We start from the raw sequence: 26,556 nt of genomic DNA, 5'->3' as shown, positions 1-26,556 counted from the left end.
CTCATTATTTCCATATTACGCTGGGTGACTGGAAAAACTCAATTCTACTCAATAAATACTCACATTTAAAACCCAAAATCTAGTTGATCAGAGAGGAAGTGACATACAGTATCAGTCACATTGCTTACACATTGAATGGAGGCTCCACAATCAAAGCAACCATCACAACAACTTACTAATCTGTTCAAAGTCCACTGGGAATGGTCCGTTGTTGTGTTCCCCTAAATCATAATCAGGGTTTAGTTCCAGAGTTTGTGAAGGAAAATATGAGTTTCAGTTAAGTGTACCATAAAACGCTGAATCCTATATTTCCTATAATGCCTCCTGTGTCAGCCCAAATCTTTCAACCTCTTCAACAGGAGTCAGCAGTCAACATGGTAGACTGCTAGGAAGTAGCATACAGTCATAGATGAGCACTAAAAATATGAGGGTGATGGGTCCAGTAGCGTGCGAGATTAGCTATGGACAGACAGACAGAAAGATGCACACATGCACAAACACAGACACAGGCTCAAGCCTGGCAGGGATGATATAGTAGCCTTCAAAAGATTTTAATTTGACACGGCTGTAAAGTAGAACTGTGTCACAATTATTTTTCTTCCGTGTTGCAGTGATGAAATCCAAGTGAAAGTATAAGCACAGGTCACATCAGAAGGGTAGCAACCTCCCAGGTAGAAGGAGGGGGGGGCTCTCTTTTATTTTACCCCTGCCCCTCACACAATCTGTGCACACCACTGATATGCCCTCATGTCTACAAGAATATCGTAAAGTAACGAGTCAAATATGATACATAACATGTTGCTATAGGGAATTCCAGTGTGAGCTCTTTTACTACCATCATGGAGGGAACCCCAGAGGATTGGGTAGATTGTTCACATCGCATCCATCGTGTCACGTTACACAAGACAGTGCCGGCAAACAAAGGGACATCCAGCTACTACGTATTTACCCGATTCCCATTACATTCCCGCTATATTCTACACTACTGTTTTAGATGAAAGCCGAGCCCTCTCCCCGTTGCAGAGACGAGGGGGGCGGGCTGTAGGATGGAGCAGCCAGCCAGCGTCAGGGCTGAATAATTGATCTGTCTTTATCGGTCAGGAGGACGCTAGTGGGACGTTTCTCTCTCTCTCTCTCTCTCTCTCTCTCTCTCTCTCTCTCTCTCTCTCTCTCTCTCTCTCTCTCTCTCTCTCTCTCTCCCTCTCTCTCTCTCCATGTGATTCAGGGTCCTTCCCATCACGGTGTGAACGGCAACTGCTTCACCCTCACCAAACCACCACCACCCCCTCCTCGTCTACTCCTCCTCTTTCTCTGTGTGTGAGTGCAAGTGAGTGAGTGTGTGTGTGTGTGTGCAGGAAGACGAAAGCGGCAGGCAGGAGGAGGCACCAAGGACGTCCCTTTTTTTTCTTCTCCCAGCCCCGGGAGCCGGAGATGCGAGGGACGAGCAGTTAGATTAGCCTGTGCTGCTGTTGCTGTATGCTGCGGGATAACTTCGCTGCAGCTGAAGCTCTCTGCTCTCCCCGTTCGGTGTGTGTGTGAGTGTGTGAGGAGGATTTCAGCCAGTCGCCGGGGACGGAGGTAAATCGATGCCTGACGCGGCCGCTTCAGCGCGATTCAACGGGTTCGGGGAGCTATCCACTCGCGGTGGTGCTGAAAACCAGGCTCCGCTCAAAACGAGGAAGCGCATGTGTATATCTCGTGTCAGGTCGAACATATTTGAATGCACGTTCACCGCATGCATGTAGATGCAAACAAGCATGCATCAGTCTGCAATCGCAGCTTAATTAACACACCGTGCGAGCAGCGTGTTTGATGCCGGAGTGGGATGGCTGTATCCAATCTCCCTCCAATGGAGAATGCAAAGTTTTACCACATGATCAGGAACAAAAAAAAAACCCACAGCGGTGGTTTAGTCCGGCGTCCACATGCATGACAACAGACTGTCCTGGTCAAGCTGCGTACTCGCACCGTGCACTTTGTCAAAACTCGCTTGTCTGCTGTCGTGACACGTTCTCTCTTCAGCACCCGAGACTAAACACTCAGCTGTCCGGGATTCTTGGGGGGAACAAGCGCCACATTTAGGAGGAAACGCTGAGCTGTAGCTGCTGATTTGGGTTGCAGATTTACGCGTTTTTTTCCAGTGTTTTCCGTTGTGTTCAGGTTGAGTTTGAACCATTGACCTTGGTGTCCTTCACTTGGCGCATTGAAGAAAGGTGCCGAACACTCAAATACAGATCATTTAAGTCTATATGCGACTGTTTGGATCCGTGCAATCTGTAATTGCAGCTAAATGTGGAGTTATTTCAGAAATGCTTTCTACAATATTCTGTACATATTTAATGTGGAGCGAGTCTGTAGTAGTGTAAAGTGAGTTTATAGTGACCTCCTTATCCTACGCACGGCCAATTTCCATACTACCTGTTGAATTGTTCATTGATGCCTTATAGGATTATAAAGTTTAGGATTATTGAATTCTTAAAATCTTTTTTGTTTGTTTTGGGTTTTTTTCGCAGATCTGGACAAAGGACTTCTTCTTCTGTCACAATTGAATGTAACATTGCTCGGACAAGGAAGGCAGGGAATTACAAGCCATCATCATGAATTTCGTTATGAAACAAGCGTTGGGAGGTAAGATCAACCTTTGTTTTGTCACTGTTGTGCCCCAGAGTGTGAATGCATATTGAACGTGTGTGCGTGTGTGTGTGTGTGTGTGTGTGTGTGTGTGTGTAAGTGCGATGGTGTTTCCTGGAGGTTTAATTTTCCCTGAAAACCTCTATCATACCTTTGTTGATGTGCAGTGCCTTCCCAATTTTGCGTCATCGATGCATGAATTCACACATTATTAATTTCAGCCTCAGACAGCTGTAGTAGAGGAAGTCAGTTGATGTTTTATTTCTTGTTTCCCGTCCTTGCTTGTGTTCTTCCTCCACATCTGCTGCTTGCTTGCTGCACACATGGCGTACGGTATAGTTGGCCCCTGAGGCACACTGAGTACAGCTTACCGTAACAGGCTGGTGATGTGTAATGTCGCCTGAGTCGCTGTGGTCAAAAGGGCATTTCATGTTCCAGTGAGTGCAACCTGCTTTACCAAGAGGTGTTAAAGGTCTTTTTGCGGTGGCTCGGTGATGGTCTTACCATTAACCAGCCCCGTAGTGGAGCCTCTTGGCTGGACGCTGCAGCGACTCTTATCTCGACATGCTGTGTACACATTTTACACCTGAAGGGGGAAAAAGATAATCAAGGCAGAATCTAATCCTCATGCAGGCATGTGAATGATTTTCTAATTGCTTGTGCTTCAACGACTCCCCTGACGTGGGATTAACATAACAGAGTAATGAATTTTGAGTGAGTATGGACTTGTTATTATGTGTGAATATGCAAATGGTGCAGTGGAAGGTGAAAGGGCCTCAGTAGTTTTCACCCAGCAGAGACGCTGCTTGGTGATTTGGTGGGAGTGGAAATCCATCCCTGGTCTGCTGTTGTTGGTGTGCTCTGCAGATGCTCTGACGCATCTGCACTAAAAATCCTTTGTGGTCCTCAAACATCTGGTGTGATTAAACAGAGCAATAAAGCCTCTGAAACCTTGTTTTTTATTTTAAGTGTTTCATTATAACAATAAATATTAAAGTTAAAAGTTAAAGAAAACATCCATTTTAAAACACTTTAAGATCACATCCTCGGTCACAGGCTGCAGCTATTTAACAATATATGCAAAAAACAACACTTTCTTTTCATATCAAAATCCAATCATTGCTCCTTCCTGTAAATAATATGACATTTGTTTACATATGCTAGTAACAACCAATTTCTTCCAATCATATCAGGCCACTGTCCTCTGTTGTTACACTCTAAGCCCGCCCACTTCTTTAGCGGCCTTTCACTGAACACCGCTCAAACTTCCAGTTCACTGAGTCTTAAAGGGCTTCACAGTCCGGTACACCGTTTGATCAGATTTGATTGGCCCAGCGGCACAAACAAACAACCCCACAACTGTCATTTCACAGAATCCTGATTGGTGCATGGACGAATGTGATGTCATTCGTTTCCAAGTGAGCTGTGAGCCTTCTTTTAAACACATAATTTGGAGTTTTTGGATGAAGCTGAATGATTTTGATCATGTTGGTTAGCTCCTGCAGTGTGCTACTTCCTGTTTACATTTTCACAGGACAAGATATAGGTCTGATTAGAACTCTTCAGTTCGTCCACTGAGTGCTTTCTGATTGGCTCAAAGGTTATAAAGGTTCTACCTGGTACCCTTTTAGATGGCTCTATACCTAGAACTTAACATAAAGGGGTAAAACTAGAAGTATCTGTGAAAGGTTCCACCCAGAACCCCCTATAAGAGGTTCGGACCGTTCCCTGGTGTAATGTTTCTACCCAGAACTCTCTCTGGTGTATCTAGAACCTTTCTCCCTTCTAAGAGTGGAAAAACTCACCCAGAGGGTTCTACTAAGAACCCTTTTATACTCCAAGGGTTTCATCTAGAACCAACCCACAGAGGTATACCAAGAACCATTTCATGTTCAAAGGGTTTCATCTAGAACCCACCCAGGTGTATCTACCAAGAACCCTTTGATATTGCAAGGGTGTCATCTAGTTCTGCTGGTTCTGGGCAGTCATTTTATGCAGACTTGATATTCATTGAAATGGATTACACAACGCGTTTGCCAATAGATTTCTATGTATACAGAAGTCAGTGGAAACCAGTATATACCAGACAGGTTGGGGAAAATACAATCAGAAATATTATTAAAAAAAGGTCAGCAAAAGTGTCTACATGATATGTCGACTGGTTTGATATGTTGCTTTAAGGCTGCCGGTCTCTGTGGCTGTGTTGTGTTTGTTTGTGTCATGTACAGCAGCTGTGTATTCATCTTGTATTAGCCGTGTGTGTGCGTGTGTGTGAGTGTGTGTTACACTGCTGGGGGGGTGTTAGTGCAGGTGCCCACCAACAGGCTCTTCAATAAAGACGAGTCAAATCCGCTGAATTGTGCATAAAAGAAATTTCACACATGAGGAAAAGCAGGCAGTTTGTGCCGAGGCCTTCACCTTAAGCAGAGTATTTCTTTCCGTCTTGGGGAAGATTTTTGGTTTTCTTCTTGAGGAGTAATGAGTTTTTAGTGTGCAGTGGATTAGCTGTGGGTTATTATCTCACTTCTCTCTCTCTCTGTGTGCTCTAAGGCGATACTCACACTCCATCTGCTCCCATCTAGTCCCTGATTAGTATTCTGTCTGTTTTATACAGGTCGTCTCTAAAGGCACCGAGGACTTGTCATCATCGATCGGAAATCATAGATCAGACGGGCTTAAAGTTTTTCATGTTAATGACCTCCAGAAGATGAATGCCTCACCAGTCTGTACCGGGATGTTCAAAAAGTTACTTTAAGATCACATCCTCGGTCATATTGTGCAGACTTTTACCGTACACCATGAACAGTTTAAAGTTTAAAGCATGCATAAACACCTGTCTGGTCCTTTAATATGTAGTGAAAAAGATCAAACCCCCTACAACCTGTTTAAGGACCGCTGGAGTCCCTGAACCACAGTTTTATAGAACTGGCAGTAAGGAGAAAAGTAAGGACAAATGAGGATTGATTCAGTCTACAGGGCAGTTACAGCAATGTGTGTGTGTGTGTGTGTGTGTGTGTGTGTGACCTATTGCAAGAACGGGAAACCATGCAAGAGGGAGAGGGGAGGATTTATTGCAGATGATATCATCCAAAAAATGCTCGTAAATGGAAGTCAGCTCTCTCACCTCTTTCTCTCGAAGCTTGCGACTCCAGCTCCTCCCTCCCCCACCTTCTTCTTCCTCCTCCTCCTCTGGCATCTCTGCTCTCAGCCCCGGCAGAAGAGGAGGAGGAGAAAGAGGTGTAGGAGGAGATGAAAAGTGACAAATTGATCTTTAAGACTGGGTGTTATATCATCAGCGGCTGATGGCAGAGGGTGTAAAGTCGCGCTGCACTCTGAACCGGCAGAAGCTGTAATCTCCATTTAATGGGAGATGTTTTCTCTCCTCTGCGGCCTCGGAGTTTCTCCCTTTCTCATCTTTCCTCCCCTACTTCTGTCATTCATTATTTCATCATTCTATTTTCAATTCTTATCTCCCTCTGACCTCCATCATCTTCAGTCACGTTTCTCCATTCCCACCTCTCTTCCTCATTTCCCCCCTCCCTGCACAGCTCCCTAGCCCTCTCTACTTTTACTCTATCACTCTCTCTGTCCCCTCTTTGCTTTTCCGTCTGTCAATTTAGCTTCCCTCCCCGTTCTTTCCTCTCTCCCTCCATCTGCGATTACAGTAGATCTAAAGGGCGAGGCCAGGAAACCTCAATCAGGCAGCCACAGGGGAAACTGGGACATGTGTGTGTGTGTGTGTGTGTGTGTGTGTGTGTGTGTGTGATTCAGTGTTTGCTTGTGCGTGGCAAGAGAGAGAGGCAAAATGTGCGACAAAGACAGAGAGACTGGGCGGACCTCAGTAGTCGTCTTTAGCTTTCATTAGATGATAATGTAAGTGCGTGTGTGTGTGTACCTGTACAGCTATCTTTGTGGGGACCAATGTGAGTTATAGACCTTCAGAGTGAGGACATTTTTGGAAAGTGAGGGCATTTTGGTTGGTCCCTACTTCGGTACAGACATTAAAAAACCCTTTTTGATGGTGCAGAACAAGAAGCTTCTCTGGTGCTGATAAATGAAGCCAATGTTTAAGTGCCAAAAACTGCAGTTCCTCAAATGTGCCACTTGAGGCTGGCTCCAAAAGAGAGTCAATCCCTCCATTTGAAAATGCCAAGCTTTATACCAGAAAGGACAGTTTTTACAGTCTGGTGCAAGAAAAGATATGATCGTGGGCGTGGCTGCTTTGAGTGACAGGTGGGTGCCATTTTAGATTGCTAGCTGTCTGCCCTGATGCGTCACCCGTGCCACCTCAGCTCCACCGACGATACACCTCTTTGCCCATTATTGGATTAGGCAGGAGTAGGGTTGTGTCGTCACTGCCAAGATGGCGATGATCTGAGCCACTTCACAATGGCTCTTCATAAACCTAGGAGTGACAGTCTATGGTTCAGGTTGGTTTAGGTTTGGGCTAGGGTAATGGTTGGGGTCAGGCATTGAGTTGTGATGGTTAAGGTTAGGGTAAAGGGTCAGGGAATGCATTATGTCAGTGAGTGTCCTCACAAAGATAGAAGTAAGGTTACTGGAGAGAGACATGATCACGACTAAAACGCACAGAAAAACACAAAAGTGGAGTGCGACACACAAACACGTGAGCACTGACATGGACCACCAGGACACAAAAACATCCAATTCAAACCCACTGACATACTGATAAACAAAGCCTAGCACACACATGGACACACACAGGGTTGCTGCTCGGGTAAAAAAAAACCACAGCAGGGAAACAGTGAGGAAACGTTGGGAGAACGGTAGCAGTTCAGACAGTGCAGACTGCTGTTGAGCCACATGTAAACATTCTCTAAGAAGACAAACAGAAAATAACACTGGATAATAACTGTAGGTGTCCTGCACTGCAGAGCATTTGTTCAGGATGCAAACAATTATATACACACTGAGTATATATACTTTGTTTATTAAGGAAGTCACATTGAGAGTGAGATCTGAGAATGGTGAAAAGAAAACAATTATAAATACAAGAAAAAGTAATGATAGTGATATAGAAATATAGTACTAAAATAGCAAATGTTTTAATATATATATACTGTATATATATATACATAGACAACAGCATAGCCAACATAAATAAATACGTTCTGCAATATCCTTTGCGTAGGTATAAAAAGGAGATTAAAAATACAAGCATATCATGTAAAACTGTCTCAACTGAAATCAATGTAGAACCTCGAAACACATTTCTGAATTTGGTCATTTGAGGGACTAAAACAAAAGAAAAGCCAAACTGCTGTCAATCAATTTCAGATTTGATTTCCTATTATTTTCTCTTATAGCTCCAAACCACGCGTCTCATTTTAGTAGGAAAAACGATGCATTGAAGAGTCTTTTAACAGATGGGCCGTGTTCTTCAGGTACCGCTGCCTCGGTAAGAGAATATCTTGAGCTAACTGCTCGGATGGATTTCCATGGTGTTGTGAGAACAGACAGAATGGATTGATGGAATTAATATGGTTTTGGGATAATATAAAGCTTGCATTTCAAAGGCTTTGGGTGTTGTGTCAAGAAATACATTAGAGTGCTGGAATAAATAGTGTAAAAGCTCTCTGAAAGCCCCCTGCTGAGGACATTTACACACGTACAGTGCTTATGTTAATGTGTCGTTATGGAAACCTGCATTCATTGTAAAGTGGCATACATTGATCGTGTAACTGTGAACATGTAATAAATGTGCAGTATGCTGTGTGAGGCTGTGCTCTGGTTGTGTGGTCACATACGAGATAAAAGATAATTATCCTAAAGGATTAATTAAAACTAGCTGAAGAGCCCGAGAGGATTTATGGCTGTATGGAGACCTTTAACTCCTGTGTGACCTTACAAAGCCCGGCGGGCAGGTGGGCTGTTATTTGTTTACTTGTTCAAAGAGCGATACAGAGACACATTTGTGTATATTTTTTTATAGTGTCTGCATTTCATTTGTGTTTTCAAATCAAACTATTTACCACATAATGTACTTCCCCTCCCTGTAAGGACATATTTAAACACATTTGTAAATCAACGCTCTTACGTGCCTTCTTCTGCACGTCCTCCATCTTTGCTCATCCTTATCACTTTTTCCTTTTCATCTTTCTTTTTTCTCCTCTCCTCCTCGCTGCCCTCCGTCTATGCCGTCTTGCTCCGTCCATTCTGTGCTGATGAGGCTGATATGGACTGTGTCTTTAAGAGCTTTATAAAGAGCTGTGGGACAGATTTATACACACAGCCTTTGTGCAGCAAGACTGTGATTGTAAAAACGATTTGTTTTCTTTCTACATTAAGCTTTGTTTTAAACAATGGAAACGTGGCCACATAGAGCTAAACAAGCTTTTATGCAGTAGCAGTCCCCATCAGCTGTGATTTTACGACATGTTACTCATGTCCTACATCGAGAACAGAGTGCTTTTTGTCCAAAATATTGCTTAATTTTTCTGCAGTTTGTGCTATTTATTTCATTTAGACCACCAACATAAGTGTCACACCTCACAAGCGGTTAACCCAAGGCTTACAGAACATGACATGTTTTTATATAACACACGCTTCCTGCTGGATTTCATATACAACCTTTGCGCATGGGTGGGCAGTCTCTGTAAGCAATTCAAATGAGTTTCTTCACACTTAACTGGCTTTCAGTTGACTTGGCATATAAGAATAATGTTTTATGGCGGATATCAGCCTTTTCGAACCCAATTCAGAGAAATGAGCCGAGAAGGGAGGCAATGTAATCCTGACAAATTGATGTGCAGTAATGATATCTGCCCTCTCTAGACGCCGCCGCTGCGCAGCACAGTTGTTTTATCATTCATGGTGCAGAGTCTTCCTTTGGGAAACAAACAGGTTTTAAACTCATTTGAGAACGCAACCTTGAGTCCAGCTGCCTTTGAATTTTTGACTGTGAGTTAAAGACTTTTCATTTTGTCGACTTTTAATATTTCACAAAAAAATTGAATTCAGTGAAACAAGAAGTGTTTCACTGAAGAAACACTGAAGAATTCAAGAAGTATACAAGAAGTGGACGTAGTTACAGTGACATCCCTCATTGGTTTCAGGGCTGTCTTCGGCTTTTTGTCTGTCACCATCTTGGTTTCTGTTCTGCAACCAGAAGTGACACGAGAGGGTGGAGCTCAAGACGTTTTTAGGCAACCAAAATGTTCCCATTAAACACACTGAAAACACACTGTGAAAGGGTTAACGTTCTAAGACAAAAGCACAGACAACTCTCAGAACGGACAACGCTGCGGTAGCGACCTGTCAATCACCGTGTAGCCCCGCCCTAAAGCATCCCCTGCTTTATGGTCTGTTTGACTCTAAATGGACCATAATGTACTAAATGAACATCATGCTGTATTGAAGAAGACTTGAAACTAGAGATTGAGACCATAAACTCATGTTTACAATGTTTACTGAGGTAATAAATCAAGAGAGAAGTAGAGTCATTTTCTCATAGACTTCTATACCACCAGAGGAGTCGCCCCCTGGTGGACACTAGAGAGAATGCAGCTTTAAGACACTGATGCATTGGCTTCACTTTTCAGACGCAGAGGTTTTTAAAATCAGTTTTAATCAGCTTCCAGCTGATTCAGCCAAATATGTAATAGTTCACATATTTTATATAAGAATAGGCCAGTCAATGGACATGTGGTTACAAAGTTTGTAAAATTGTAATATGGTTTGGTGGAAATCTATTGGCAGGAAACATAGTCATTATTATCTAAAGGCTTCTGAGCTTTCAGAACCACAATCAAAAGGAAAAAGAGAGCTCATATTTCAGACACCTTTTTTTCAGAAGCACAGGTCGTCCACCTGAAGGGGCCAATATAAGATGATTGATGTACCGATGTTTTATTTGTCATCATGGTCCGACAACTCACCCTGAAGGTCTTCATGTCACACAGTGTGTGTTGTGTGTTTTATAATCATGGTGAAGTGACAGTGACTGACCTGAGGGTATCTTTTTTAAACTGAAGTTACAGACCACTGTCTTTAGAAGCAGCCGTGTCCAAAAGATCTAGTTTGTTACATGATGAAGCCCCCTGAGGCTTTCGATAGGCAGTGCTACTGTCATAATATGAAAAGGGAAAAGTGCATTTATTTTACCCGGGTTGGTTCTGGGACTGTTTGAGGCACACATGCTCTTTTGCAGCAGCCATGGGATTCAATCTAAACAGTAAAAACAAAATATTCTGTTGGCAGCTTTCCTCTTGTTTCCCAATAGTGGCATGTCCTATTCAAAAGTAAAAAATAATGCCAAAGATCTTCTTAGAGTACTGTAACGTGCCACCACAGTACAAGCTGTAACACACAAAAGTGTACCAACCAATGTTAGTACTCATCTGTATACTTCTGTTTGTATTACAGAGGAGACAAAGTAAAATACACAAGTTATTTACTAAATCTATTTTGAAACATGTCTAAATAGAAAAGCCAAAGTTGTATTAACAAAATGATCAGTATGCATTAGCTTTACTTGATAAAATATCTCTAACATGGATCCAAACCTGGACCACATTTCTTAAGACGTCAGCTCCTCTTGGCTGCAGACGTCTACACTCTAACAGACAGCCCGTGTGCAGTGCTGAACTTTATTTTCTTATATAATAATGACAATTGATTGACGTTCTCCAATGTGTCGGGGTTATCTGCCCTGCAACAGCCTGCCGTGGGCGGGCAGTCCGACAACTGCAGAGGGAATCCCCATGTGGCCGACGCAGCTGTCATTCAAATCTTTTCATTTCCAACATGGAACGTCCCTGAAGTATTCAGTACGTGGAAACAGTTGAATGAGCAGAAAGGCACCTTAAATAGCTGAATGCACACTTGCACTGGAAACGTGAAAAGCCAAATTTCCAACTATTTAAATGTCATTTTAATTGGGATGTTTAGTTCATGAGGTACCTTTAGGTTACATTGTGGTTTCACACGAGTGTGGTATTCTCTACAACACACTCACGACTAATGTTCCTTTGTGTGAGCTAATGATGGGATCAGACTTCATAACATTTACATCTTCAGATGCACTCACCTTGTCAGACGAGGTGATCACTGTGAGTTGTTCGAGTCACATGTCAGACTGCCTGTTGATCTCAGACCTATCGTGCAGTCATGAAAAGCTGATTCAGCAGGTGAACCTGCGACTGACTTTCTGTATCAGAAATAACAAGAAATATGGTGCCTGAAGTGTCACAAAGCACTTGTTTCCAATGCCCAATGTGTGTTTGATCGGGCCATTTTGTGGGCTGATATATATATATAGTAATAGTGATAATCCTGTGTTGGTTCTTTTTGTGGCTAGCTGACTATATTGAAGCCATAATAGTATTTCAAAATAGACATTCATGCAAAAAAAGGACATCAAATGTACTTTCCCCTTAACTTTATTACTTAAAGATTTAGTATTATTGCAGCCACTGACTTAAAAAAGCTAAATCATTGTCAGGCGATAGGCGGCGTGTTCCCAGATTGCATTTTGGCCAATGAGTCCCCGTCTATATTACCCGGACTAAAAACGGAAACCAGAATGCTTCCGATACCAAAATCTTGTCCCATTGCCTACAGACTCTACATACGATTTGAACGCAGAATCTGTTTATAGACATTATAGAGAACCTGATAACAACATGCCTTCATTATATTCTAAATAACATCAACCCATGTAGTGATCCGAACTTGTTTCACATTCATCATTGTCAGAACTAATGCCTCTATGATATACAGCTTCTGTTTAATGTAGTTTTTTTCCCGGACACCTTGTTTATACCTTCACCTCGTGTGAACCGGTGATTGATGTCATGTCACTACTAGACTGCACACAGTCACAGACACTAAAACCATACGGCAGTCCCGCTCAGTCATCCGTGCAGACGAATGAGCCTCTCTGAACCTAAACACACAAACACATCAGTCCTTTTTCTTCCCGGTGCTAATTAAGTCTCCAAATGGATTTTTTTTGTCCGCTCTCGGCGGGGAGTCCAGGGAATCAAAACACTTCACCTGCGTAGCTGTGGAGCCGAGAGACGCTGTGCTGTGCGAGAGCTGCTGATGCTTAGTACTGATTCACGCTTCGACCTAGAAAGCGGTTAACAGCGAACGCTGAGGCTGCATGACACTTAACTATACACCGTGGTGAGAGGGATGACTGGATAGCACACATTAGCGTTATGGAGCACTCTCTGGATTGTATGTGTGTGTGTGTGTGTGTGTGTGTGTGTTTGTGTATGTGGCTACCCAGTACATGTATTGTAGTGTTCAGTGTTCATCATTCTGCAGGAATGCTTGTGCCCTCTTTTGGTCTTTTTCACTGAAATTTGCAGTTGACTCTCCACGGGGTTATTATTTTATGATCCAAGTTTTTATGGCTCTCAAATGACCATTTTTAAATATAAGTAAATTAAGTACAAGTATTAAAGCTATTACAGTAACAGCTGTATTTTTGACACCATCTATAAATACATCTGTAAGTATACTTGACTTGTGACGTGAACATTGTCCTCAGTTGTATATATATATATAATTTTTGTGTTAAAATGAGGCAGCTTTTAAAACTTAAATGTCTTGGACAGTAAACGGTGTTGTATCTAACAGGTTTGTTGCCAGAACACAGACGGCGGATACATTTGTGAGATCAATGCCAAGAATCTATAACAACACCAGCTGGCATCCTTCCAGCCTCAACTATAGCCAGCTGGTTGGGATTAAGTGAGGAAGTATCAATGTACCTGAAAAGGAAATTCAATTTTTTCAATTCAATTTATTTTTGTATAGCCCAAAATCACAAATTACTAATTTGCCTCAGAGGGCTTTACAATATGTACACATTTGACATCCTCTTGTCCCGGAACCCTCACATCGGAACAGGAAAAACTCCCCCAAAAAACCCCTTTAACGGGGAGAAAAGAGGAAGAAACCTTAGGGATGGACAGAAGTGCAATAGATGTCATGTGTAGAACAGGATAAGTGAATTACAACACATTCAATGTAATTACAGCACATTCAATGTATGACAGAACCATGGCAGGAGGCAAGACCTGGTCCAGGTATAACCCGAATACACAGGAACCTGTGAGGCGAGAAAGCACAGACACTCTGGTGAAGAAGCAGGTCAATAATGTGCATTAATGGTATCGGTAATGTGAAATAGTAATATGAGTAATAATAAAAGTGATATTAGCAGTTGGAGTCAGCAGGGCCACGGTAGGAGGAAGGACCAGGGTCCAGATGAAACCAGGTTCCATGGAAACCTGTGAGGAGAGAAAGCACAAGGACACAAGGAAGAAACAAAGTCAGTAATGTGCACTAATGGCATCGGTAGTAGGGTTAATAATGTTAATAATGAAGATCGTAGTAGGTGTCAGCAGGGCCATGGCTGGTTGAAGGACCAGTGTCCAGATAAAACTGAGGTCATGGGAACCTGTGAGGCGAGAAAGCACAAAGACTCCGGGGAAGAAGTAAAGTTAGTAATGAGCATTAATGGGACATCAATTCATACAGACAGAGATGAAGAAGAGGAGAGAGGAGCTCAGTGTATCCTAGGAAGTCCCCCTGTAGTTTTTGCCGATACCAGTTTGTCTAAGGGTTGGTCCAAGGCAAACCAGAGCCAGCCCTAACTATAAGCACTATCAAAAAGGAAAGTCTTAAGCCTACTCTTAAATGTGGTGAGTGTGTCTGCCCCCCGGACTGAAACAGGAAGCTGGTTCCACAAAAGAGGAGCTTGATAACTGAAGGCTCTGGCTCCCATCCTACTTTTTAAGACTCTAGGAACCACAAGTAACCCTGAATTAATGGGGCGCAGCTCTCTAGTAGGGCAGTATGGTACTATAAGCTCTTTAAGATATGATGGTGCCTGACCAGTTCGGGCTTTGTAGGTAAGTAAAAGGATTTTAAATTCTATTCTAGATTTTATGGGGAGCCAGTGCAGAGAAGCTAATACAGGAGTAATATGATCTCTTTTCTTAGTTCTTGTTAGTACACAAGCTGCAGCATTCTGGATCAACTGGAGCGATTTAAGAGACTTATTAGAGCAGCCTGAAAATAAGGAATTGCAGTAATCTATTCTAGAGGTAACAAATGCATGAACTAATTTCTCTGCATCGCTTTGAGACAGGATGTGCCTGATTTTTGAAATATTACGTAGGTAAAAAAAAGGCAGTCTTAGAAATTTGTTTTATCTGAGAGTTAAAAGACAAATCCTGATCAAAGGTAACTCCAAGATTCTTTACGGTGCTGCTGGATGCCAGCGCAATGCCATCTAGAGAAACTATCATCATTAGATAACTGATTTTGGAGGTGTTCTGGGCCTAGTAGAATAACTTCAGTTTTGTCTGAGTTTAACATCAGGAAGTTGCAGGTCATCCAGGTTTTTATGTCCTTAAGACATGCTTGCAGTTTAGCAAGCTGATTGGTTTCATCTGGTTTGATCGATATATATAATTGAGTATCATCTGCATAACAATGAAAGTTTATAGAGTGTTTTCTGATAATATTGCCTAAAGGAAGCATATATAAGGTGAACAAGATTGGTCCAAGCACAGAACCTTGTGGAACTCCATAACTGACGTTGTCTTCAACGAGGCTTCATCGTTTACATAAACAAACTGAGATCGATCCGATAAATAGGATCCAAACCAGTTCAGTGCGGTTCCTTTGATGCCAATATAATGTTCTAGTCTCTGCAACAGGATGTAGTGGTCTATAGTGTCGAACGCAGCACTAAGGTCTAACAGGACAAGAACAGAGACAATTCCTTTGTCTGATGCGATTAGAAGGTCATTAGTTATTTTTACCAGAGCTGTCTCTGTGCTATGATGCTTTCTAAATCCTGACTGAAAATCCTCAAATAAACTATTGTTACATAGAAAGTCACACAACTGATTCACAACTGCTTTCTTAAGGATCTTAGAGAGGAAGGGAAGGTTAGAGATCAGTCTATAGTTGGCCAACACCTCTGGATCGAGAGTGGGCTTCTTACGAAGAGGTTTAATTACAGCTATTTTGAAGGTCTGAGGTACATGGCCTGTTAGTAAAGACAGGTTGATCATATCTAATAAAGACGTGCTAATTAATGGTAGCACTTCTTTAAGCAGCCTAGTCGGCATAGGGTCTAAGAGACAGGTAGAATGTTTAGACGTAGAAATTGTTGAAGTCAGTTTGTCAAGGTCGATGGGAGTAAAGCCATCTAAACATATATCAGGGTTTACAGCTGTTTCTAAGGTTACCCTATTTGTGGAAAGATCGGTCGAGGGCAGTACATTGTTAATGTTCTCTCTAATAGTTATAATCTTATTGTAAGGGCCTGAGGGGCAGGGTAGTGGCTGGCAGCTACATTCCTGCCAGAAGGCTCCACCCTCTCCTTGATGAGAGCATTGAGATCAGGTGTGGGAAGAGACACACCTGATCTGGATCTCCTCATCAGGGAGGGGAACAAAAGGCCAGGAGAGAAACGGAGCAGAGAAGAGATGACGAGGGGAGAAGAGTGTCTTCTCCTCGAAGGGAAGAAGATTAAGCCCGGTAAGTCGGCTAGCGGCCCGGCTGATTCAGTTTAGTTATGTAGTTAATCGATCGAGCTCTGGACGGAGCTACGTTTTCTGTTGTTTTGTGTGGGTTGAGGTTGTTTGATTAAAAACCTGCAGCACTGACTTTGCCTGTGATTGCTGCGCTGCCACTCATCTCTGTCCTCCGTACCTTCCTGTTACATTATCATTAAAGAAGTTCATGAAGTCATTACTACTGAGGTCTATAGGGATACTCGGCACAACAGAGCTGTGACTCTGTCAGCCTGGCTACAGTGCTGAAGAGAAACCTGGGGTTGTTCTTATTTTTCTCCATTAACGATGAGTAATAAGCTGCTCTGGCTTTACGAAGGGCCTTCTTATACGTTTTAAGACTGTCTCGCCAGACTAACTGAGATTCTTCCAAGTTATTAGAACGCCATAGAATCTATGTTAATGCCATAAGTCAGAACCAGGTCGAGGGTGTGGTTAAAACAGTGAGTGGGTTTCTGTACATTCTGACAGAAACCAATCAAATAACAAGATGAATTATGGCTATTGTTCTCGACATCCACTGAATATTAAAGTTACCTACAATAATTACTTTATCTGTTTTAAGGACTAGACTTGATAAAAACTGAGAAAATTCCGATAGAAATTGAGAATACGGACCTGGGGCCCGGTACACTAACACATATAACTGGCTGTATTGTTTTCCACGTTGGGTGTGAAAGACTAAGAACCAAGCTTTCAAATGAGTTATAGTTTAGTTTAGGTTTAGGGTTTAATAATAGGCTCGAGTCAAAGATGGCTGCTACTCCACCTCCTCGGCCGGTGCCTCGAGGAATGTGAGTATTAATATGACTTGGAGGAGTTGATTCATTTAGGCTGACATATTCTTCATTACACAGCCAGGTTTCAGTAAGACAAAATAAATCAATAGGATTATCTGATATTAGCTCATTTACTAATACAGCTTTAGATAACAAAGATCTGATATTTAAGAGTCCACATTTAATTATCCTATTTTGTTGCACTGTTGCGGTACTTTTAACTTGGATTAGGTTATTTTGTTTAACTCCTCGACCGTTTATTTTTGGTTTAATTAATTTAAGTGGCCGTGGGGCAGACACAGTCTCTGGAAGAGCCAGAAGTGTATATATTAGTTCATTGGAATTTCGGGCTTATTAACCATTTCATTTCTGAATTATGCTCATTATGCAGGAACTAAAGACATGTAAAACCATATTGAAAAGTATTTATGTTGATAATTGACACTCCCTTTTTTCTTGATTTAATGACGTCATGACGGCAGCCGGTGCAAAACTTGAAGAGCTGCATTAGACACGGGAGCATATCGTGTTTCTACCGTGTCACAGTATATATTATTTGTGTATTTAGTTAACGCTTTGTTGCGTAAAACAAAGACAAAACGAAAAGAATCAAACCATCTCCTGTCATTCGCGTAAGGAAATGAAGTCACTGTGTCTGCAGCTCATTTGCGGCTTAATAACGAACACCGACGGAACGCCGCTACAATTATTAGAACAACTCCTCCAGGGACTCGGCATGTGGATGTCGGATGCCACGATCACCGGTGAAACCTGAAGAAAAGTCCCAAAAGATCCGAACAAGCCCGCAGCGCTGCGCCGTGGTGTTCTTGATCGAACGAAAACTTCGGACAAGGTAAAGAAAGGACCTGAAACCCGTTGACGGGGTCGGGTTTAAATGAAGATTGATGTCGCTAATCTGATCCAAGAGGCTCGCTTCTGAAGGACTTCTCATGCAAATCATACAGCGCTCCTCATTAAAAGCCATTGAAGTCTCTGCGTCTTTCAGAAGTAGTGGTGCACATGTGTGATGAGAAAAGTGGAAATACTTTTTAAACATTTGCACGCAATTTACGCATTGCTTTATTGATATGACTGAAGATGAGATAGTTAATGCTGAAGAAATGGAATCTAAGAGAACGAGAATGTGAACTGAGAGAGCAATGGAGGAGAAGCTGCACAGGCTCATTGGAACCAGGAGAGGAGTATTAGGTCGGATAACTGGAAAAATAAAATAAATTTAAAGTTTGATGACTGATGCTGGCAATCTGCAAAAAGTGCAAAAGTTAATGCACAAGGATTTCAATACTCTTGTCAGTGAGTTTATAAAGCTCAGTAGACAAGTAGCAGATCTTCTGTCTGAAGAAGAAAAAGATGTCGATAACATCGAAACAGTGCATCAAAAAGCTTCCAGGTTTGAACGTTCATCTGTCCTGTCCGGCAGATCATCAGTTTGTGCTACTGAAGAAGCAAAATGAGCTGGCTGAGTGGAACGTGCTGCAGCTTTACAGAAGAAGCAGGAGCTTGAATTGGAGGAAGCGCATGTTAAAGCCAAACTGGAAAAGCTGACTTTGGAAGCAGCAACCGCTGAAAAGAGAGCTCAAGTAAAAGTACTTAAAGACGATGAGAGATCAGAGGATGGCATGAACAGCTATGTTCGTTCACACTTAAGACGAGTACAAGTGAAGGAAGAGGAGCAAAAACCTGTCCCACCCACTAACATGGCTGTACATGGAGGTATAGTTCCAACCCGGCTGCAGCAACTTACAGAGCCACAAACTGTGAGGCCAAGACAGACGGACAACACTGACAGACAACAGCGTGACAGAAGCAGTAATGGCATTCTTCAAGTAATGCAAAAACAAAATCTGATCACAGAAATGTTGGTTAATCGTCAGAAACAAGCTCAGCTACCAGTTGAAGAGGTTACAGTTTTCAAGGGAGATCGACTCACCTACAGATCCTTTATCAGAGCTTTTGAAACTTGGTACTTACGCACTACAACCCGCAGGCTCGGTAAAGCAACCATGAACTGGCCGCCCACCTGCAGCCTCGGACGTGCCCCCGAGACAACTGCTCCAACCACTTTCACACCACACTACAGGCTGGTGATGTGCTGCTCTCTGCTCTCTTGCTGCTGCTCCTTTTTTTTTTTGTCAGGAATACATTTTTTATTTAGAAAAGACGAGCTGCTTTTAAAACCAAAAGACTTTGTGATCATGTCGAAGATCACCCCGAAGAGCACCCCGCATGGGTTTTGGGTCTGATAAATGCACGCATCCCCGAAGGTCGGCGCTCGTTTGCATGTATTAGCTCTAGAATTGCCACAGTTATCCAAGTAACGTTAGAGCGATCAAAGGAACCATAACTGATTTAATGAGCCATTCGCAGTTTCACTGTACCGGCCGTGTGTACGTAGACTCGCATGGCTTAATCTTTGAGACAAGCATATGCTAGGGTTTATAAATGTTTTTTTAACAACTTTGGTGTTTTCATAGTTTTGGACATTATTCTGATCAGCTATGTAAACTATTATTCACCAATTTACATGCTGAGATCTGGAGTCCAACATGATAAATAACAATAGTAAGTGTACCTGAAATGTCAGTGATAATATCATCAGTTCTTCAACATCGTATGCTTATTGCTTTTTAATGAACGAATACCTAAGTAACCTATTCCAGCAATCTGCACAAACCATTAAAAGTTTCACTGAAAACTCTTTTTCATATTTAATTAGAAGAAATACCAAGCACAGGGGCACCACAGGGTACGGTTTTACCTCACACTCTTATTCACATCTACACCTCTGACTGCAGGTATAGTGATGATTCATTCCACTTAAAACAACTCTGAAGACTCTGCCTTTGTAGGTTACATTTCAAAAGACAACAACTCATCTTACAAAGACGAGGTGGACAGATTTGTCAGATGGCGACAACCTCCGGGTCTGAAAAGTGAAGCCAATGCGGAAGTGCCTTAAACCTTAAATACAACTTATTGATAGGCTGATACTTACACCAAAATATGCTATATATTATGATTAATTGGGAGAAACCAAGCTATTCCAAATAGCCAGAATGGTATGATCCTTTGTTTCATAGCCGCATTGTCCCACCACTTTGTTGATTGGACCGTGAGATTGACAGTCGAATCATGCTCCTTAAATCGAATCGTTGAATAGTGGATTATTCTGTGTCACTCCTACTAACGGTTATACCAATGACGTATCCTAATGCTGACAGTGCACTACTGTGGCAGTCCGTGTTTTTAATGTACTGATTTTTACTAAGACATCTCAAGTCAAGCATTGATGGGCATTAATCAGATCTGACTTGACTGCAAATTTGAAAGCTTCATAAAGAGCAAGCAAAAAAAGGTTGATGTGTCACAATCCTTTCTTCTTTTTTTTGAGGAGCACCTTTTCGGTGTGCAAGCGTTTCACACTAAAAAAACTGAGAAATTTAGAATGTATTCTGCCAATTTTTAGAGATGTTTTACATTGTGAAAGCTTGAATTAGTATGCAGTCAGGTTGACGTTGCACCAGTACACAGATGGAGGGCAGACGAAAGAAGAACTGGTGAGGGCAGCAGGTCAGTCACGCCAGCAGCATCCAGAACATTCTGCAGGGGTCGGCAGCTGTACACGCACATACGCACACATATTGGCAGCGGCAGTGCTGTCCGAGCTCAGGGCTGCAGGAGATTCAGTGATGTGTTGTGGCCCGCTGAGCCGCCCGGAGGATCCTGATGCAAAGAGAAGGCCCCTGCTGCTGTGACACACACGAAGGGGCACAAAGTTATCAATGACCGCTGCAGAGTTTGTTTTCTCCTACACGAGTTGAGTCATGAAGTCAGTTTTGAAGCACATTGCCAAGAAATCGCTGAGTCACTATCAACCCCAACCACCCCTGCAGATGTACCGGGGGCAGCAGACTGCAGAAATCTACTTATTGCTCTCTTCTTGAGGATGAAACATACGTCTGCTAAAAATTAAATACAAACGGAAACAAAGACGTTTATATGCAAGCACACCCATGCACCGACTTCAGATGCATAATCCCCTCACATGCAAACAGGCAAACATGACGACACATTAACAAACACATCGACAAATAAAATGATGAAATTCAATAAAACAAACATATTCATTGAAACAGTGTCTTCAGGGACACACAGAGCAGCACATTAGTCGCACACATGCACACCACGATCGGGCTCCTTCTCTACTTCTGCAGTGGCTGTGCTGCGAGGAAATGAGTCATCTGTTCGTCCACAATATTTGCACCTATAATGCAACGTCACAACATCGACCACCGTCAGTTTATGACGACTTAACATCAAACAACTGTTTAGTTTGGGTCAGCAGAGTTGAACAGGAGAAAATACATTAGGAGTTTAGTATAACTTCAGGGATAAACAACAAGAGTAAATCAGCTCAGCCACTGAAGTGTGAAAGTTACTGAGAAGCTCCTATTCTCAGCAGGATTCTCCCCCATGGAGCTTTAAATTGTTTCTTAACAATGTTGACCATGTGAGAAAATGTGTTTCTTTCAATTACATACTGTATCTCCGAAGGCAGTTTAGTTGTATGGGAACATAATTTTTAGTACCCTCATTACACATGAAAAATAAATGTTATGCCACAGAGCAGTGAAATACTTTTGTATGCTCCATCTAATGCAAAAGTCTTATGTGTAGCTGATTATAGGAAGGAACCCCTGTTGCCTAAAATAACCCTTGTGACGTCCTACCTCCTTAGATAACCACTCATTTTCCACTTGGCTCCCTGATACAGCATGCTGGGCTGCTCGGCCCAGTGAGAACAATGTGTAATTATCTGGCGAGGCTAAAAAGCAGCAGCTGACCGTCACTGCACCTTCTTGACCGGCATCCAAAATGGCCGCCCTCGTCAATATGTCACCTTGGCATAAAATGACCGTCCGCTCCTCGGCTTTGAGTTACGCCTTCATCAACAAACGCTTGGAGGGTTGGGAGTGATTCCCCCGAAGTTGCACTGTGCAGCCACGGACACACAGAGAGACACACAAACGAAAAAAAGACTCGTCAATCTTTTGTCGACTACAGGCTGAGCTGCTGTAGGTCCATTAAACTGTGTGGCTTTAGCCCCAGACTTAACATCATGTGACTCTGACGTAGCATCACGTGCCCAAAGTCAGAATAACTCAACTTTTCGTTCCACGCTGGACAAGAACGCCGGTCTCCTGAGTATAAGGCCTTTGTTTTATTTGACCCATCCATCAGCAGCACGCTCCTGTTGCTCTGAGCCTCTAATACTACGTTACGATGTTTAACGTTGTTTAACATTGGAGTCAGTTAAACAGCCTCACGGCGAAGTACAGTTTCATATGATGGGCAGTATTAGCTTGTTATCCCAAAAATTGTAAATAGTATGAATACGAACGTGTCCCCGGAGTTCAAGATGAAATATATTGTAACATTTTACTGGAGGAAAAAAGAGACTTCAGAGATATCTAAACAATTAACACAGAGACACTGTTTTTATGTCTTGGTGTCTATAACAATTGTCTATATCAATTGCATTAATGATAAATCCTCCTCGATATTCTACAGATACTGCTGGCTTTCCGTCTTACCAGTTAATTGGTGTTAGCAGCAGTCACCTGGCCTCAGGTGTAAATCACTCTCTGATTAGTTGGCTGTAACAAAAGCCAGCAGCAATCTAGGCCCTAAACACTGAGCTGATGACTTCTGCTCTGTTTGTCTTCAGTCCACACCAGACACAATATTTTGCACAGAATGCACAAATCAATCCATGCATTGATTAATATACTTAATTACTGTCACATTCACGCCATTTGTTGCTCTTCCAAGTCGTGATCCTATATTACCGATTCTGCACGTTTCTCCACATGGTTCAATATCAGCAGTCCCCGTTCTGCAGGCCGAGCTTCATGTCCTGCTGACTGTCGTATGCCGAGTGTCCTGAACTGTCCTAAAACCCAAAGACTGCCAAGGTTTCTGTGGTTTGATTCCTGCTGGGCCAAGCCAAGCTGAAAATGTATGCACTCACGACATCGTATGGTTCTGTGGATTAATAGTTTGTTTCCTGATAGCGGTGAACCACCAGGGGAGAGGGGCATGTGGACGAAGGGAGGGTGGTTAAGGTGGGGGTGTAGAGACCACACAGAACTGAGCTGAAAAGATCAGGGCTACGTCATCCACCGATCTGTCTCAGGGAAATTCCTCCTTCAGTGCAACAGGAGCAGGACTTTAAATGACCACAGAGGAGGTGGACACTCACAGGTGAACACATACAGGGGATGCTATACTGCGGCTGAAAGTGTCCAGATTTTCCAATTTTCTGTGGTGCATTCCTGATTTGTCTTTAATCAGAGTAAACAGCAAAGTGACGTGAGCACATGAGCGTGCCCCAATGGCCGCCACTCGCACTGCGCTCGCACGGCGCTTACAAATGAACATGCCCAATGTCCCAACCGACGTCATCGTCTTGGAAGCGCAGCACCCGCTCTCCCCAGAAAAACACTGTAAGCTCTGTCAGCACTGGTGCCGTCGTTAGCACTGTTAGCTGCTAGCTGCCGGCTCAGCCGCCGTCATGTTGAGAGCCATGTGGAGGCAATAGAAATATCCACTGAATGCCAAATTTCACACGACATTTTTGCCCAGTTGTGGTTAAGTAAAGCTGAATTATATAAACGGACTAGCAGCATCAATTAACGTCACTGTGTCATGCAGATGCTCCGTGTGCAGGTGCACCTCTTCATCCTGACACCAGGCCAGGCTGCTGTTCTCACTTTATTTTATTTATTTATTTCCACAATGCGTGGGAGTTTCAGTGCAGCTTGAGGTGGTGTCCCCCAGGACATTCTTTTGTGTCGTACTGAGATTACTGTAGCTGGAGCCTTCCGTGCATATCCCTTCGGCGCTGAGTCATGGCACGATTCATCTGTCTCCCAGCAAACTGAGCTCAGGTGATGACTCTGGGGAATCAACTCGCCAAATCCTGACTCTAAGCTTTCAAAGGCTGAATATGCTGTCCACAGCAGGCTCCAGTCTGGGCTTTTATACATCCCTGGTGTGTGGTGAGGCACACATGCACTTTGCGGACACCCACACAGACACACAAACACAAACACACAAACCCAGCAGCATTTACCTTTTGTAGAGTTACTTGTTACTTCCGACCAGTAATTTTAAACTGCAAGAATGTTCTTTAAAATGAAATTACATGTAATTTCAGTCTTCTATTAGCAACACAAACCGCTTCACCTGTGCTGCATTTATAGTAATAGAGAGCCCTACAGTTTATTTATAGAAATTTAGAATATAGAAATTTGTATAAGATTTAAAAAACAAAACCCTCTTCGAACATTCAAATCACCGATTTTTCTAGGTGGCCATAGAAGCACAGATAACAAACAAGTATATTGGACAGGTATGAAGCCGCTGACACCTTGCACTGTGAAAGTATTACAATTTATCCCCTATGTGCAGCAGATCAATACTTTTTATACAGAGTTGTAAGACACAAGTAATTTAGAAAAGGAACATTGTGATAGATCACAGCTATGTGCCCTTCTTTCTCTTGGTCTTTGAAACACAGACTTCTTCTCTTAATAAAACATGAATAGAGGAGCTCGGCGCTGCAGCTGAAGGTCTGTGAGATGCACCGGTTACGTGTAGGTACGCAGGCTCGGGGGGTTGTGGGTGTAGAGAAAAGGCTGCCGGGCTGCCGTGGGTGGGAGTGTGAACTTCTGCTGACTGCTATAAAGCTGTATGAAGCTTCCTGGAGAGTTCCACCTAAAGACCGGCAGCGGGCATCCGGAAAAAACCTGGTCGAACCGTTATGTTGTTACTGACCGATATGGGGGGGGGGGGCACAGGTTAGAGTGCTTCAGGGGGGGCTTTCTCCTTTGCAATAAGTTGTTGAATTATTCTCGTAGGGATAAGAATAGCAAAGGAAATGCTTGTTTCTTGATATGTGTGCTAGCGCGCGCGCACACACACACACACACACACACACACACACACACACACACACACACACACACACACTCTTGGGTCTTTTCTAAATGCATTGTCTCAGTTAAACAGTAGGCGCATGCTGTGTGAACAGCTGACAAAAGGAGGGGCTCAATCTCTGAAGGCCAGTTTGGAACTGAGCAAATATATCCTCTGTAAGACACCCAGCCACTGAAAAGAGAAAAAACACAAACGACAGGGACAAGAAGCCAGCTGACACAATGCGGCTCTAATTAGTTCGCAGACGTGAATTGGATGGCAAGTGCCTCAATTTTGGGGACGGTTAAATGTGTCACTGGCAGCGGAGGAGAGAGGCATGAAATGAGTCTGCTCACAATGCTGGTTTAATGAGTCGCTGACGAGCATCCCAAATAAGGTGCAAATCTAACATCGCCCCCCACGTATCCAAACACCTCAACAAGACGAGGAAATCAAACCATTACATCAAACAGACTTAGAAATTAGGAATGGTGTTGAGATTTGTGCAGAACGTCCATGAAAAGAAGTTGTGATAACTTAAAGGGAAGAACATAAGTAACATCCCGTTAGCTTCCTCATGTCTGTGTGTGTTTCTGTGTCTGTCTGTCTGTCTGTCTGTGTGTGTGTGTGTGTGTGTGTGTGTGTGCTTCCCCTGATTACACTCATCCCACTCACCTGCCCAGTCCACCCAGCTGCCTTCAATCTCCTCATCACCCCACACACATATACTCCCCTGCTTTCCCTGTTCTGGTTGTCAGATCGTCCTTGTTTGTTCCCTGTCTGTTCGTTCTGTGCCTTCCTCGTGTTTGATCGGTGTTCCAGAGTTCCCTCTTGATGTGTACCTTCCCCCTTCTTTTGTTTTGTTGGATATTTTTGCCCGCTCCGTTGGAGTCGCTTTGAGTTTGTTTTTGACCTTTTTTCAAGTAAAGATTCCTGAGTTTTGAACTTCACCTCGTCTCTTGTGTCTTATCTGCGATTGAGTCCCGGATCTGCCCCTCGGCCTGAAAATAAGAGGGTTGAAGGTAAGTTGTTGGAGTAGGAGATGGATCTTAGACTTGAGCGATGCCTTGTACTGCAGAGGGAGGCGTTCGTAATATGTCACTCTGGTTCATTCCCGCCCTGGTGCCCTGTGAACGAGCCACATGTTCTCTTCATTACCGCAAAACAAAGGAAACTAGCGTGCCATGCGGAACGAATAAACATGACACCAAACCGTAAAGGTAATATGTGTAAGCTATTGGGTTTGACACCACAGACAGACGTATGGAAACGGGTAACTGGGTCTCTATTTTATTTTATTTTATTTACATACCGGACTATTTCTTGGCTGGGCCAAGTAACTTGGATGAATTTGAATGCTCTCTCTCTCCCTTAATCATCGCATGTTATCAGTCCCTGGTTTGGCGTAATGAACAGTACGATGTATCTTAAATGATGTAGGGTGCGGGCTGCCTTTCACCGGCTCAAGGATGCAGTTTGGTCATTTATCTGCTCGTGGTGAGAGAGGGTCAGGGGCGAGGACGTCGACCTCATTGTCAGACATTTAATACAACCTCAGTGTCGTGAGGTTTGTCAGGCTG

The 26,556-nt window shown here is 43.0% G+C and overlaps 1 protein-coding gene across 2 annotated transcripts in view; it reads left to right on the top strand.

Annotated features, from left to right (window-relative positions):
- The first annotated feature begins 1,233 nt into the window (after positions 1–1,233).
- Positions 1,234–26,556, top strand: part of LOC116394082 (complexin-1) — a 53,256-nt gene continuing 27,933 nt past the window's right edge. Inside the window, exons 1-2 of one of the 2 annotated variants that reach the window (XM_031866887.1) lie at positions 1,234–1,578; positions 2,514–2,628. In XM_031866887.1, coding sequence (XP_031722747.1) covers positions 2,598–2,628 — 31 coding nt within the window. In that variant the 5' untranslated portion in view covers positions 1,234–1,578; positions 2,514–2,597. Of the gene's footprint in view, positions 1,579–1,637; positions 2,214–2,513; positions 2,629–26,556 lie in introns of those variants that run through there. The other variant, XM_031866888.1, reaches the window with a different exon arrangement.

This window comes from Anarrhichthys ocellatus, unplaced genomic scaffold (genome assembly GCF_004355925.1).
Source record: "Anarrhichthys ocellatus isolate YVR2014 unplaced genomic scaffold, GSC_Weel_1.0 scaffold37, whole genome shotgun sequence".
Lineage (NCBI taxonomy): Eukaryota > Metazoa > Chordata > Actinopteri > Perciformes > Anarhichadidae > Anarrhichthys > Anarrhichthys ocellatus.
Note: the sequence above shows the minus strand (reverse complement) of the source record. Positions and strands in the feature narration are given on the sequence as shown.